This window comes from Microcebus murinus, chromosome 3 (genome assembly GCF_040939455.1).
Source record: "Microcebus murinus isolate Inina chromosome 3, M.murinus_Inina_mat1.0, whole genome shotgun sequence".
In the NCBI taxonomy this organism is placed as follows: domain Eukaryota; kingdom Metazoa; phylum Chordata; class Mammalia; order Primates; family Cheirogaleidae; genus Microcebus; species Microcebus murinus.
Window position 1 is genome coordinate 56,902,090 of NC_134106.1, and position 15,666 is coordinate 56,917,755.

Below are 15,666 nucleotides of genomic sequence, written 5' to 3' on the forward strand. Positions count from 1 at the left end.
CATTCTGGTAGGCAACAGGAGGTCAAGGTGTGCCCTACCTTTTGGTGAGATAGGTTGTCAAACTGAGACTTCCTTCCTCAGCCACAAAAGGCAGATGAAGCCTGTCGTGGTGACCAGCAAACCGTAGCCTTCATGGAATTTAATAATCCAATGCAAATTTGGACGATAATCAAATACTCCTGAGTCACATTAAATATAGTAAGAAAAGAAGGATACTTCTGAGAAGAGTTTCAAGCACTATGGCCTTGTGGAGACCGACTAGGATGCAAAGACAGGCTGAGCAAACTGGACAGCAGGCGCATGGTCAAATTTTTCAAGATCTACAGTGGCCATGAGTGTCAGGCGTGGTCATTCAAGGAATGCATGTGACCAGAAAAGGAAGGACACGGAGATTTTCTTTGTTGTTTTCAGTGTGTAGTGTCTGTAATCACCCTCGGCAATGCCATACTTATGAGAGTAAACAAGTTCACCAGCAGGGTTTTTGATCACATATAAATTGTTTCCAGAAGAGCCTTATGTTCAACAATCACCACACTGGAGTCATGATAATAAACCAACTAACCAAAAAAAGAAACTGATAAAAACCAACTAACAGCACTAAAAACCTTCATAGTTTTTAACTAATATTTTCAAAATTAAATGACCCATGAATACATTTGTGTTACACTGCTAATATGGGGGTGTCTAACCCCCTTAAGTAGGTTGGTTTTTATCACAGCTATATTAAAAGCTCTTTCTGGCAAAGTGATATACAGAAAAAAATCTATAAAGAGGAACTAGATTTAACTTGGATTTTGCCATTAGGCAAATTATGCATCTTCTACTAAATTCTATCTATTTACTTAGACCAATAGTACTTTCTACAGTCATGGAACTTTTATGTATCTGCACTGTCCAATGTGGTAACCACCAGCCACAGGTGGCTATTTGGCACTTGAAATATAGCTAGTGCACCTGAGGAGCTGAATTCTTAATTTTATTTTAATTTATTTAAATTTAAACAGCCATATGTGGCAAGTAGCTGCCGTATTGGACAGCACAAACTTAGACAATTTTCTTAATAATATCAGCTATGCCCAGGATTGTTTTGAGGACCAAGGAGTATGACACAGGCGAATGACTTTTTAAAAATATTGATATAAGGGGAAGTTTATTCTCTTCTATACTTCAGAATTTGTTATTCGTTCTGTTCCCCAGAATATTCATTTTAAAAATGAATGAAGAAATTTTGTCGAAAAGTAGGAAAGGAAGAGAATAATGACAATGCAACTGTGCTACAGCTATCATAGCTATTTTCCAAACAAAAGTTCGATTGCATGATCCGACGTAGGCTATTTTGTACACGATTTATTAATTTGTTGGGAAGGGATAAGGGGATATGAAAAGTCAATTTACACAAAGTCTATCAACTCACCTTTGTGAAACTAATAAAAATTTATGGAAGAAATTTTTAAAATCAGCTAAAAAGACGAGTGTTTCAGATACTATAGCAGGTCACCCCTTAGCTCTAGGGAAAGTACAGGAGGTGGCGGTACCAAAATGCTGTTCTGACCATAAGACTCCACCTCTGAACTTCCACACTTCCTCTGGCCAGACCCCCTGGCCCACACTTGTAATCCTAGCACTTGGGAGGCTGAGGCAGAAGGATTGCTTGAGGCCAGAAGTTTGAAACCAGCAAGACTGAGACCCCTGTCTCTACTAAAAATAGAAAAATTAGCCAGGCGTGATGGCACACACTGGTAGTCCCAGGTACCCAGGAGGCTGAGGCAGGAGGATCACTTGAGCCTGGGAGTTTGAGGTTGCTGTGAGCTATGATGACACCACTACATTCTAGCCCATGCAACAGAGCAAGACCCTGTCTCAAATAAATAAATAAGTGTCCTTCTTTTATTGCTAGTATTAAAGTGATTCTGAGATATTTGATTATGGTCCAATTCTTTACGGGATCGCTACATCTCAAGCATTCATTAAGCAAACAATTAGTGTATGAGTTGTCAAATAGTCCTTGCTTTAGAGTAGCTCAGGGTCAGGAGTGGGCGGGGTGGCATAATTAAAGACAAATAAAAAATACGCTTTACCTGTAGTCCCAGCTACTCGGGAGGCTGAGGCAGGAGGATCACTTGAGCCCAGGAGTTTGAGGTTGCTGTGAGCTAGGCTGACGCCACGGCACTCACTCTAGCCTGGGCAACAGAGTGAGACTCTGTCTCAAAAAAAATAAAAATAAAAATAAATACACTTTAACAAAAGCTATCACCCTCTTTGCTATTTTTTACAATTTTCTGAGAATTTACAGTTAATTCCAAATAAATTTTTTTTTTAAACCCACAAAACCACAGGATCAGGAGTGACTGCAGAAGCGTTGTTTCTGCCCAGATGCACCAATTCTTTTGCAGGGTCTCCTAGCTGGCCAGCAGGAAGGCTCATTTACTGGTGTTAAAAATCTCTTCCCAGGCTCAGCAGGAGTTGATGAAGCAGCTCTCCATCCTTCCTCGTGACAACTACAGTCTCCTGAGCTACATCTGCAGGTGAGAGTCCCTGGCATCAACACTACAGCTTTCAGCCGCCTCAGACAAAGCCCCTGGTTAGAAGAGGAGGGACCGTCTCTGTGAACTCAGAGATTCTGATCCAGCACTTTGGAAGATCAGCTCTATTCCCATAGCACTGAGCTAGCTTCCTGTTTCCACAAGACAATTCCAGGATCCCTGAAAACCTGGTCTGCACACAGAACGAACATGCTCCCTCTTTCAGCCCTGCCCCAGCGATGCCCAGGGGCCTGGAACATGCAGGAGAACCCAGAATCCTCATACTGTTTCTAGACTTATCACCCATCTTCCTGACTCTAGACTATAATTTAGCACCTGGGAGACATTCTTTCTGGGCCACCCTTTTCATCTCCCTTCAGCCCTTTCTGAAGCCCTGCTCTGACCTTGCCCATGGCAACATCTGGATGTGGGTGGACCCCAGTCTGGCTGGGCTGGGAATTCAGATCTTCATTCCAGACAAACCTGAATTTTGTCTTTTATTTTTAAAAAATAATTTGTCATAGTTTCCAGATTATAAAGGTGATACTTGGTTTGGAAACCAGAAAGATACAGCAAACTGTAAATAAAAAATAAAAATTACCTATAATCCCTACAATTCCCTCATCCAGCAATAATCACTATCAACACTCAGGCATTTCCCCTTCTGGATGTTTTCTCTCTGTGATATTTTCATTCATCAGTATAAATATAATAGAACAATTCTTTTAATACCAAAATAAAATTATACTATATATATATATATATATATGTATATATATATATATATATATATATGAAGTCGTATCCTGCCTTTTTTGGTGTAAGGTTATATTGTGAGCATTTCTCTATGTTTTCAAATAGAATTATAAATGGCTCCATAATATTTCATAATGTTTCATCATTTGGACACATCACCATTTAATAATTTCTCAGTATTTATGTTGCTTCAATCTGTTCATTTAACAATGGTTTTTAGAGATCAGTTCCCTGCTGATCTATTAGGATTTTGTTGTTGTTATCATTGTTTGCAGTGAATCTGAGAGCGTCTTGCCTCAAATGGGTAGAATTAAAGTAAAAATTCAGTGTTAGTTATTGAGCACCCGCTGAGAATTAGTGATGCTTGGTGCTCTAATCAGAAGATGAGAGCCAGGAGGCACTATAGATTCCTTGTCTCTGATACCGTCTTACCAATAAAGTTTTCTTCTGAGATTTGGGCGGGATGGGTGCTGAGAGCTGGGAGACATGCTTACAAAGGCAAGACAAGGAGCTAAATACCCACTTTGGTCCTTTGGGCTCTGCTTTCAGCTCCTGGAACTGGATTCTGCCTCCTGCTTGTGTGAGTCCCCACCTTGCCCCCAGCAGCTGTGCAGCCCCCACCCCCAACTCCCGGTTTCTCTTCCTTTCTTGGTCTTGGGTTTTTCATGACAAAGCTAAACTCTTGTGGGCAGAGCAGTATGGCCCCATTCCTGAGACCAAGAGGACAGAGTTGGGATCCATCCCTGAGTTCTTGTTGGTACCTTGAAGTGGTTCCTCCTGACAGCTTCCTGTTTCCTACTATGGGATTTCTTGGCTCCCTGCAGGTTCCTCCATGAAATCCAGCTGAACTGTGCAGTTAACAAGATGAGTGTGGACAACCTGGCTACTGTGATTGGTGTGAATCTCATCAGGTCGAAGGTCGAAGACCCTGCCGTGATCATGAGAGGTATGGCTGGTCCTGTGGTGAAGGCAGGTGTGGAGGAAGGAACAATGACAACACTAGCCCTGAGTGTGTGCACTGCTCTGCAGTCTGCCAAGCATTTTCAGCTGACTGTCTCATCTGAATCCTACAATAGCCCTGTGAGGTAGGCAGGGCAGGAATTATGTCCTATTTTCAGATCACGACAGAGGGGAGAGGTCAAGGATTTGCCCAATGGTTACACGGTACAGTAAGATAACATAGAAACAGTTAGAAAGTGTTTCTTAGTCTTTTATCACTTTTAAACAACCCTTATCCAGATAGAGCAAACTGGTTTCATTTTACAAGCCAATTCACAAAAAGTCTGCTTTGTAAAGCTGTATTGAGCAGGCTTCTGAGGCTGTGTCTTGGCTCAATGGGCAAAAGTCCTGGCGTAGAGAACTAACGTCTGCCATGGGGAGGAGAGTAAGCCTGGTACGTATTTGCTATGTGTCTGATAAGATAGCAGATGTCATATTGGGGACCTCATTAGGAGAGAAAGATTTCTTCATTTTCTCTGCTGTTATATTGCCTACTTTCCTGATCAAAAACTAATCCAGTGGACTATAGGCTAAAAGTAACCTTACCAGCTCCTTCTTTTGCCCCACTCCCATATCTTTCTTCTATTCCATCCCATTCATCATAATCTCCTACCCCAAGCAATTAAGAAGGGTCCTGTGAGGAACAAAATGAGGCCCCCTTGGAGCTATGTGGTTTTAAAGCCAAGTTTGGAGACACCCCCTGGGTGGAGACCCTTGAGGACTACCGGCCTCTCATCCATGTTTCAGAACCACAGATCTCTTCTTCTTTCTTTCAGGGACCCCTCAGATCCAAAGAGTGATGACTATGATGATCCGAGACCATGAAGTCCTCTTCCCCAAATCCAAGGATGCACCCTTGTCACCCCCTGCCCCGAAAAATGACCCCAAGAAACCTCCAGTGCCCCGAAGCTCTGTGGGCTGGGATGCCACTGAAGACCTCCCACTTTCTAGAACAGACAGCCTCAATAGCATGGTAAGATGCGGAGAGCCTTCCTTTAGTCTGAGCCATTCCATGTAAGAGCTGCTCTGGGGTGGCAATTTGGGGAGTTTTGGATGGTGCAGTGGCAGTGGGCACAGCTGGCACACACACATTTGAAAACATCTTTTGAGCCTGGCCTCTTTCAAAATCTGGTCCCTATGAGCATCCTGGAGGAGGGTTAGTGACATATGTGCCAGTAACCCAGTGACTGGGCAATGAGGATCCCCCCTTGAAGCCCACTCTGAAAGAGAAACCTTTTCAGATATAGCCCAGGGAAGTTCAATGGAAAAAGTATAGACTGCATTGTAAATGTTCTGGTGAGAGTTGTTAAAAAATTCCTAGTGAAAGTCTGGAGAGAACTGGTTTCCCGCTAACCCGTGAAACGTGATTACTTCCTCAGAGTATGCGATGTGTTTGTGTAATATTTCTCATTCCCTGATAAGCCGTCTCAGCAATGTCAGCCTCCTTGTTTGTACTGAAGGGTTGGAGCTCACGTTCCCAATGTCCAAAAACTCTGCTGTTTCCGAAATGGAGACTATTTGAGGGCAATCATTTACAAAGGTCAAAGATATTTATATATTTATAGCGACAAATATTTTTTAAAAGAACGTGTGAACCTTACATAGCAGCTTGACCTTTATATGTGGCCAAGAAATGAATTTAAGATTTCTGGTTGACCAGATCATTTACCTATATTACTGTTAAAGGTGGAAAAAAGGTAGGTAGTGGTAATGGTTGTGATTTTTGTCTTAAGTGAGGTCTGTCTGGACACAATGCATCTTACCAACACTCTAAAACTAAATTAAAATTTTGACATGCTCATACTTCATGTAATAAGATCATCCCATCAGACCTTGAGAACAGTCATCGTTACACTCATTTAACATGTTTCTGCTGTTTGTTGTTTGTTATGGGCAGGCACTCTGAGTCCTCACCATTACGTTGCTGGGCAGAATTTCTCATCCACATTTTGTGATTGAGGAGCTGAGGCTCAGAGAGGTTGACCAGCTGGCCCAAGGCGGTAGCATGTTCTCGAGTAGGATTCAGATCTGGTTCTCACTTCGGGTGCCAGGTGCTTCTGGCTCCAGACAAGTTGGAGGGAGAGCTTGGGCCCTGATTTTCCGGTGCTATGTGTAGGGCTCACTCTTGCTCTCTTGTGCTCTCTCAGTCTCTTTATTTTTTCTTTTTCTTTATAATTTAATTTTAAGATAGATAATATATACACATGGTTCAAAAAAATCAAGAAGATAAAAAAGATACACGTGGAGGGGTCCTGCTCCCTCCCCATTCTCACCCACCCCAACCCTCCCTGTCTTTATCAGTTTCTTATTTGTTCTTCCAGTGTTCTTTATGTAAATCTAAGAAGACTTGAATGTGAATTATTTACCTCCCTTTTTATACAAAATGTAGTAGAATTTCTCTCTCTCTTCTTCTTCTCCCCCGCCCACACATACACACACACTCACCCCTACCTCTGTATATTGCATTTTTGTACTTAGCGATATACCCTGGAGACTTTTTTATGTCAATACCCAGACAACTTCCTCCCATGACCTAATGTTTCTGACAGGTGTATGTATAGTGTTCCGTTCTGCAGCTGTACCGTAACCTACTCAACCAGCCTCTATAGATGAGCAGGCTGTTTTCAGTCCTTTACATTACAAACAAGGCTGCAATGAATAACCTTGACCAGACCTTTTGTACTCAGGCAGATATATTTCTGGGATACATTTCCAGAAGAGGAATTGCTGGGTCAGAGGGTAAATATATTTGAATGTGTCATTTTCATAAAAATTCTTGGAATTTGTGCCATTGTATACTTCTAAAAACAATGCATGAAAGAACTTGTTTCCCCACAGTTTCATTAACAGAGTGTGTTGTCAAACTCTGGGGGTTTGCCCATCTGATAGGTGAGAACTGGCATTTCAGTAATCTTAATTTTAACTTGAGTTTCTCATGTTATGAGAGAGGCTGAACATCTTTTCCTATGTGCAAGGGCCGGTTGCATTTTTTCTTCTGTGAATGGTCTGATCTTGTTCTTTGCCCATAATTATACTAATTGCTGTTTTTTTTTTCTTCTCAATTTTTATGAACTTTATATACTTGGGAGAGTAGCCTATTGTCTGTAATATGTATGCAAATATTTTTGCCAGTTTGTCATTTGTTTTTTGATTTGGCATATGGGGATTTGTTTCTTTGTTTTATTTTTGTTCTTTTTAATTTTTTAGGTCACGGAAATTCATGTAGGTTGAATTTTGCAAACTTTTCTTTGATGGCTTCCAGATTTTGAGTCATAGAAAGACCTCCCCTTCTAAGGTTATATAATAATCCTAGTTTAGGGCTCTTTGCCACAAACAAACAATTGATTTCAGTGAGCACTTCATCTCTAAAGCATTAGTTCCTTTAAGTGCAATATCCTTTTGGGAAAAACAACATGCAGATAATCAATTAATGTGATAAATTAAGAGATAAGCTTCTTTTTTTGTTTTTTTCCAAAACAAAAAACAATTTTTTGAGGAGAATGGCATTGTTTTCACTTTTACTAATTTCTTTTCTTTTTTTTATTTTAGCATATTATGGAGGTACAAGTGTTAAGGTTACATATATTGCTCATGAAGAGATGAGCTTCTAATTAAGAATTAGGTGTACAACCAGGAAACATTTCCTGTCTTACACGGGGTGGGGGAAGCCCATGTGTTATGACATCCGTGGCCATTTTTTTTCCTAGACAAGTGACTCAGACGTGACCAGCCCCACTGGACAACAGCCAAGTGACGGGCACCTAGAGGACAGCAGCAAAGGCCCCAAGGAAAAGCCAGGCGATTGGAAGGTGGAATCTCGAAAAAGGACGCAAACACTCCCTAACCGGAAATGCTTCTTGACATCAGCTTTTCAAGGTGCCAACAGCAGCAAAGTGGAGATCTTTAAAAATGAGTTCTGGTCGCCTTCTTCAGAGGCTAGGGCAGGAGAAGGGCACAGGAGAGCAGCGTCTCAAGATTTGCGCCACTTTGCTGACTCCCAGCGGACTTCCACCTACGATAATGTGCCTACCTCACCAGGGTCGCCTGGGGACGAGGCAGGTGTACTTTCTCCCCAGGCCTGTGACTCCAAGAGAGAGACTCCTGCCAGCCCAAACTCTGAAAGTGGGCCTGGAAAAAAGAACTCTGGAGAAGAGGAACTTGATTCTTTGCAGAGGATGGTCCAGGAGCTCCGAAAGGAAATAGAAACACAGAAGCAAATGTATGAGGAACAGATTAAAAAGTAAGTCACATACAGGGGAGCTCTGGGCATCGCTTGGCTTCTGTCTTTAGAAACAACAGGGATTTGTTTTCATCTGCCAAAGAAATTACATTATAAAACTAAAATTTGGGAAGATGGTACTCCACAGCAGTCAGCCCCACTATGGGTAAAGGGAATGATGAGATGGCTAAATGAGTGAATGCTCTATATTTGATTATGTTTATCAAGATTTAGATATCTAGCTTAAGTAGGTTAATCAACAGTTTCCAAAGAGTGGTTCTTTAGGGATCAACATGCTTTAATGAATTTAAAGGACTTCAAAAAATTTTCATAGAAATGTCATTCATTGATTCTACAAATATTTCTCGGGCTCCTGCTCTGAGCCAGGCACCCCTCCAGGTTTTAGGGAATAGCACTGAACAAAAGAGACAAAAGTCCCTGCACGTACAGAGCTTTTAATCTAGTGGGGACAGATAGACAACATATATATATATATATATATAAAAAATATGTTATGTCCGCTGGTGGAGAATGCTATGGAGAAAAAATAATGTGAGTCAAGGGGTTGCGAGAGTTCAAGGATGGGGTTCTAATGTCAAATAGGGAGGCCAGGGAGGGCCTCCCTGAGAAAGTAGCCTGTAAGGAAAGGTCTGAAGGAGAAGAGGGAATGGGTGCACGGATCGGGGAAGAGCACAGCAGGGTGGAGCAGAAGTGGGAGGCCAAGGCCAGGGGAAGGGATCGGGACCAGCAGGGTCCTGCACAGGGAGCGTGGGAGCAGCGGGTGCAGGGGAGAGTGACTGGTAGGAGATGAGGGCAGAGAAGTGCAGGAGGTCAGGGCACAGGAGGGTTTTGTCAGCCACCAGATAGCCTGAGTGAGATGGAAGCTTCTGGACTCTTTCAACCTGGCTTACACTTCATGGGACCGCTGGCTGCAGGAGGCAAACAGAGGTGGGAGGCCAGTTGGGCAGCCATTAACATGATCACATGTAAATTCCCTAGATACTTGGACACAATTTGTTCTGTTGGGTAGGTAAAGTATGTTCTTGAAATACTTTTCATGCTAGTGATTGGGTAGCAAATTTTTTTTCATGGGAGAAAACTTCAGTCCAGCCATGCCCATATCAACATCAGTGATGAGGCAGTAAAACGTGAATTTGTGGGGCTTTCCTATTTATGGATAGAGCTTAGTTCATTAAGACTCAGGTACCTGAAAGAAAGATTTCTGTGAGCCTTCATCCAGTGTTCCCTACAGAGGGCTGCCATATAGAATCAAGATGTAGCTCCTTTGTCCAAGAACTTGAAATCAATCATTTGTGTAATTACAAGGCTTCTGTGGCATCTTGGCAGTGACCCAAGCAGTCCCAGAGAAGGCTACGTGGCACTCTAACAAAGAGTATTAGGTGGCTGCTCCCCCTGAATGGCACAGAATCCACCTGTCAGAGAAGCCTCCCGTGCCAGGCTCACAGCCCACAGCTTCTACCCGCCCCCACCAGAACCAGTGGTCAGAGTCTAGCACGGTGTCTCACTTGGGATTTATCCTAGAGCCAGAGGGGTATGGAAAACTTGGAGAAGAAAACTAGATTTGTAATGAGAAGGTCAGAAGGAATGAGACCAATCTAGCTTTAAGAAGAGATAGGCAGGGGTAGGCAAGGCTCTGAAGAGGGACCGTTACCTGCAAAATGGGCCAAGGCTTTGAAGATAGAACCCAAGGCATAGGCCCAAATGGGAGTGCAATTCTCCATATGGAAATGGGCAGGCCACTGGGGAGAAGGAGGCAGCACCCCACAGAATGAAATTATGAAGCAAATTTCCAATGACACAATCTCCCCTATAGGCCTAAAATTCCATTGTTTGCCTTAAAAAAAGTGTCATATGATATGTACACTCATTTCTAAGGGTTAATTCTCCCCAGCCTGGCAGGGAGGCACCTGGGACTACATTGGGATTCTGGTTAATAGCAATGGAAAGGCGGGGAATTCAGGAATCTGCAGACCTGCAGATCTTTCACCTGCAGTGGGATTCAGAAGTGAGGGTGGGACTGCCAGGACCACTGTTCCCCAAAGGGCAGTTCCCTTTGATTCTTCAAATCTCGATCCCCAGGAGGCCCTTACTAAGAGTGGGTGCAGGTCTGTGCTCTCCACCAAAGCAGGACAAGGAGGCACTTGTTTGCACAGAAGTGTGAGGGCCCTGGAATATGGGTGGGGCCGCCACAGTGTCCACTGAGCAGGACTGGTACAAGGTGCTTCGGGGGTGAAAATATGTATATTAGACTAGAGGTTGTGAGCAAGGGTGAAGAAAGTGTCTAGAATTAAATGCCTCGTCTTTCATTCTTTTCTTTCTTTCCTCTAGCCTTGAGAAGGAAAATTATGACGTCTGGGCTAAGGTGGTGAGGCTCAATGAAGAACTGGAGAAGGAAAAGAAGAAGTTCGCAGCCTTGGAGATCAGCCTCCGCAACGTGGAGCGCTCCCGGGAGGACGTTGAGAGGAGGAACAAGGCCTTGGAAGAGGAAGTCAAGGAATTTGTCAAGTCAATGAAGGAACCCAAGGCTGAGGCTTGAGGGTCCCAGAGTACTGCAGGGACAGCCCGAGCGAGGCCCATCTCTGCTGCCTTTCTCGGTGCTACCTGACGACTGGGAAGCAAAATTACTCTCTAGGAGGGAAAGGACATTTTGGGGGAAAGCATCCCATTTCCCAGTAAATGAGTCCATGGAGTTTGCAGGAAGACGAGGGTGAGCACGACACATGTGGACATCTGTGACTGCGTATTGCTGTTTCCAAAGGGATTGTGTTATTGCACCGTGGTCTCAGGCAGGATGAGACGGAACCTTCTGTGGCTGGGTGGCTATGTACAATGGAGACATCAAAGCAGCCAGGCAACAGGCTGGCCTCGACACAGGCTGGGCCGAGGTGTCAGTTCTTTGCTTTCCGTGGGGAAGGACTCACCGTGTCACATAGCCTCGGGGCATGTCTGAGACCCAGGGTAGATGCTCTGTTTTGAGAGGCTGCACCTGCTGAAGCCAGAACCCCATTCTGCCACCCCCACCACAGTGCACCTTCTCCAGGGGTTCTCGAACATTTTTAGACTAAGACACAACAAGCAATAAACTGTATTTATAAAAGTAAAATGGATAGAAAGTTATATTCAAATAAAGAAAAAAAAAAAAAAAGCAAGGCTATTGCTAATCCATACAGCACCTTTGTGAGAATTAGTGAAAGACACCCCTTCCTTGGGGCAGACGCCTCCATCTCTGGGGACATGACTTAGTGAGCAGGGTACAGGCTGGATTCCAGTCCCCGACTTGCCTGTCAGTGGCCACAGTTGTGTATGGACAGCCTGGAAACAAGGCTTCCTACGATGCTGTGACCTCCTCAGAGCCTAGTGGTGGGTGTAGATAATAGTAGTCATGATAATAACATTGGTTTTTCTGTTTTACTGTAATGTAAGTGATTTCACTCTTTAAAGGGACATCAGGCACTGGACAACAGCTGGGAGAGGGGCCTTCCTAGAGGATAGCTGACTATTCCTCCTCTACATCAGCTGGTAGAAGCCCTTGGTCAGGCCCCACGCCCCTACGTAGGTTGGTTGGCTCTTTTATGTTTTATTTTTTATCATCCTTTTAGGTGATCTCCAGGCTCTCTTGACTGTGTACCCCATCAGTAGGAAATATTTGTGCATACATCCCCCAATACAAGTATATTTATTTATTTATAAATTATATACAGGTACTATATTACTACACTGCATATGTTGTAAAACATACACAAGATAGAAATAGAATAATGAAAAGTCAAAAATAAAGATCAGTAGGTGTTCCCAAATGTGCTCTCAATTCTGGAGACTCCCGGCCCAGTTTCCCAGCAGGTATCACCTGTACTTAGTTTATTCTTCCAGCTCATTTCTCCATACATTTACCCGAAGCCCCATGGCTTAGTGGTTTGAAATCTGTAGTTGCCACAGTGAGAGTTTAACCTTCCCCAGCACGTGAGCCTCCTCTGTTCTTCCTTTTTCTCTCTTTGTCTTCTTCACTCTGGTTAGTCCCCTTGCCTGTGGCCATGACTTATTACCCATGGTGTGACAGGGACAGACAGGAGGGTAAGTGTTTCTTGGTCCTGCTACTCAGGCCTTACCCTACCACCCCCAGCTCTGCGGGGACCAGATCGATGGGTCCTGGTCCAGGCCTGTCTGTAGAAGAGTGTGGAAAAATTGATATGGAATATTATTAAGGAAAGCAATAAAATATTTGATTTCCTGGGATTACTTGTTTTTTAATTACAGAGTAGCAAACACAGAAGCACTTATGGGCCACCTGATTCACGCCTGCAGCTCTGCCGAGCGTAGATCCCCGTGTTCTCCCACGGATTCCTCATGTCGCCTCTCTGGGAGCTAAAACAGAGTTGATGATGGAAGTGGCTGCCATCACGATTCCAAAGGGAACAACTGTCAGAAGGTACAAAGAGGAGGCCTTGAAGTCTGTTTGCCCTGCAGCCCCACGTTACAGGACCTTGCTGGGCCTGGGAGCCAGAGCTCAGGCTGAGCAGACGTGCCACGTTTGGATTCCCACCCCTCTGGTCTGGCCAGGCCTCTCGTTCTGTCCCTACCACCAGGATGACGAGGCAGCAGAGCGGCTGTTCCAGCTTCAGAAGCACTCGGCAGCCTGGAAGTGTCTGTTTCTCTTCGCAATCAAGGGAAGAGTCTGGCTTCCTTAAACTGCCACGGCTTAGTCCTGTGCCACCTCGCATACAAAGATGACACAAGAAACAGAGTTTTAGGCTGAGGCGGGCGGATTGCTCAAGGTCAGGAGTTCGAAACCAGCCTGAGCAAGACCCCGTCTCTACTATAAATAGAAAGAAATTAATTGGCCAACTAATATATATATAAAATTAGCCGGGCATGGTGGCGCATGCCTGTAGTCCCAGCTACTCGGGAGGCTGAGGCAGCAGGATTGCTTGAGCCCAGGAGTTTGAGGTTGCTGTGAGCTAGGCTGACTCCACGGCACTCACTCTAGCCTGGGCAACAAGCGAGACTCTGTCTCAAAAAAAAAAAAGAAACAGAGTTTTTCTAGGACCCTCCATCCTCATGAGTCCAAGGGAGGGCTAAGGAAGAGGATCTGGGGTCTGATGCCACTGTCCTCAATGCCCCCAAAGAGCACACATGAAATGCATGGCCAGGTAACTCCAGGCCTCACCTGGACCAAGGGGCCAGTTTCTGGAAGGCAGTACCTGAAGACTGACCTGCCAGGTGTGCTATTGGTCACTGGAGCTCCCTTCCGTGGACAGGACTCTACTAAATCTGCCTTTTCCCTGCCACACCCTCACTCCCACCTCTCCCTCAGCCCCTCTTCTGTCGCTCACAGGCTGAGAACCCAAAAAGGCCTGCTGCGTGCACTTCCAAACCCCTTGCCCTCTTCCCTACCAAACTCCTTTTCCCTCACAGCCTCAAGCCTAGCATGTGTCAGGGCACTCTTAAGTTTGAGGCAGATGGATGGTTTTCTGATAAGTTTGTGCACCAGATAGGACAATTTGTACTAGAGGACTGGCTGGGATGATCCATTCCAGTGGACTTTGGTCAAAGTCTGTGGCCCGGAGAGACCAAGTGTGGCATTCCTAAGGACAGAGACTACTGCATAGGATGTAAGCAATAAATATGTGTTGTTGTTTTGCCCAACTTCCTTAAGCTCTACTCAGGGCCCATCCCCTCAGAAAAGCACGCAGTAGGAGCATTCTGAGGCTGCCAAAGGCTGCTGAGAAGGGGAGAACAAGAAGCACAGTGGCACAGCGACCGCTGGCTGGGCTCCACAGGCTCGGGACTGGAAGATGAGTGTACACTAACGTCCTGTAAACTTCCACATTCCACCACTTCCTTTGCAGATACCAGCAGTGGTTAGGCCACGTGTTTGCCCGAGAGCAGAAAGAACACTTGCAGGCCGCCCCTGCAATTAAAATGAGCTGCATTTACAAGAATCACCTGAAGCCCTTTACCCTGCTGGAGAAAGCTGGGAGGAGGGAGGACCCAAGGATGGAGCTCCAGCTGCCACTTGGGGAGCCCAGGCTGGCATTTAGCTGGCAGTGGAGAGGCTGGAGCCCAAGGGCCTGTGGCTCAGAAGACTCCCAGGGCAATTTCAGACAGGAATGAAACTTCTGTTTCTTCTGACGCTGGACAATTCTCTTAGACTCATAGAATAACAGAACTGGAAGACACTCTTGACAGTTCATTTAATGGACAGAGAAACTGAGGCCCAGACACATATACTGAATGCCCAGTGCTCACATAGGAATGAGGAAGAGGATTAAAGGAGTGGTTTTTGAGGGCTCCTTTAACCTACCATTCCGTGATTCTTGTGATTCTTGGCTTCTTTTCAAGCGTTCTTTCCCCAAAACTGTAACCATGGTATGAAACCCACTGAATATCAGTTGCTGAGTGCTTCCAGAATTCAGAGCTCAAGACCAGCCTTATATTGCTGATGCTTTTCTAAGACAGTTGCTTTAAGTCTTGGCAACACAAAAGAATTACCTTAGGAGCTGTTAAGAAAATTATGATGCTCAGATCTTACTCCATGTCAATTGAATCAGAATATTTGGGGTTAAGGCCTAAGAATTGATATATAAAAGAAAAATTCCCAGCTGATTCTAATACGCAACTAGGATCATTAAACAGTTCCAGAACTGATAAGTTTGGCTTGAGTCATGACTGAGGATAGTATTAATTCTACCTGTTTCCCTTTCCTGTCTCCAGTCAACACAACTACATCTCTGGCCCTCTGTACGTGCTGATTTATCATGTGTTCATTTGTTTAGGACAAGGCCTGCCTAACAGAGAGCGAATAAATTTATGTTATATACCCATTTCGCAGATGGAGAAAAGTAAGCCCAAAGGTGTTCCAAAAATTCTCAGTACAACAGTAGCTTAGTCATGACCAAATCCAAGGATTCTGAGACTTCCTTAATACGTGGGCATACTCTTGACTTGCTTTAAGGGTTGACTCTACACATAGGCCAAGAAGGTAAAACTACTTGAAGGCCTAATTGTATTAAAAGAGTCCTCAGAATAATAGCTCTGATTAAAACCATCTCCCATTCAGACCCGTATTAGATTGAGAAATCCCTACCAGTATCCTTTGGAATATTAACCACAAATGTGATATTTCTGGGAAATGACCATGAAGCCTCCATT

General features: G+C 44.4%; 1 protein-coding gene across 2 annotated transcripts in view; it reads left to right on the forward strand.

Moving 5' to 3' along the window:
- Positions 1 to 12,750, forward strand: part of ARHGAP25 (Rho GTPase activating protein 25) — an 84,265-nt gene extending 71,515 nt beyond the window's left edge. For both annotated transcript variants that reach the window (XM_076000839.1, XM_012750135.3), the window contains exons 7-11: positions 2,452 to 2,525; positions 4,103 to 4,224; positions 5,054 to 5,250; positions 7,985 to 8,517; positions 10,846 to 12,750. In XM_076000839.1, coding sequence (XP_075856954.1) covers positions 2,452 to 2,525; positions 4,103 to 4,224; positions 5,054 to 5,250; positions 7,985 to 8,517; positions 10,846 to 11,053 — 1,134 coding nt within the window. In that variant the 3' untranslated portion in view covers positions 11,054 to 12,750. The remainder of the gene's footprint in view (positions 1 to 2,451; positions 2,526 to 4,102; positions 4,225 to 5,053; positions 5,251 to 7,984; positions 8,518 to 10,845) is intronic.
- Positions 12,751 to 15,666: the final 2,916 nt, after the last annotated feature.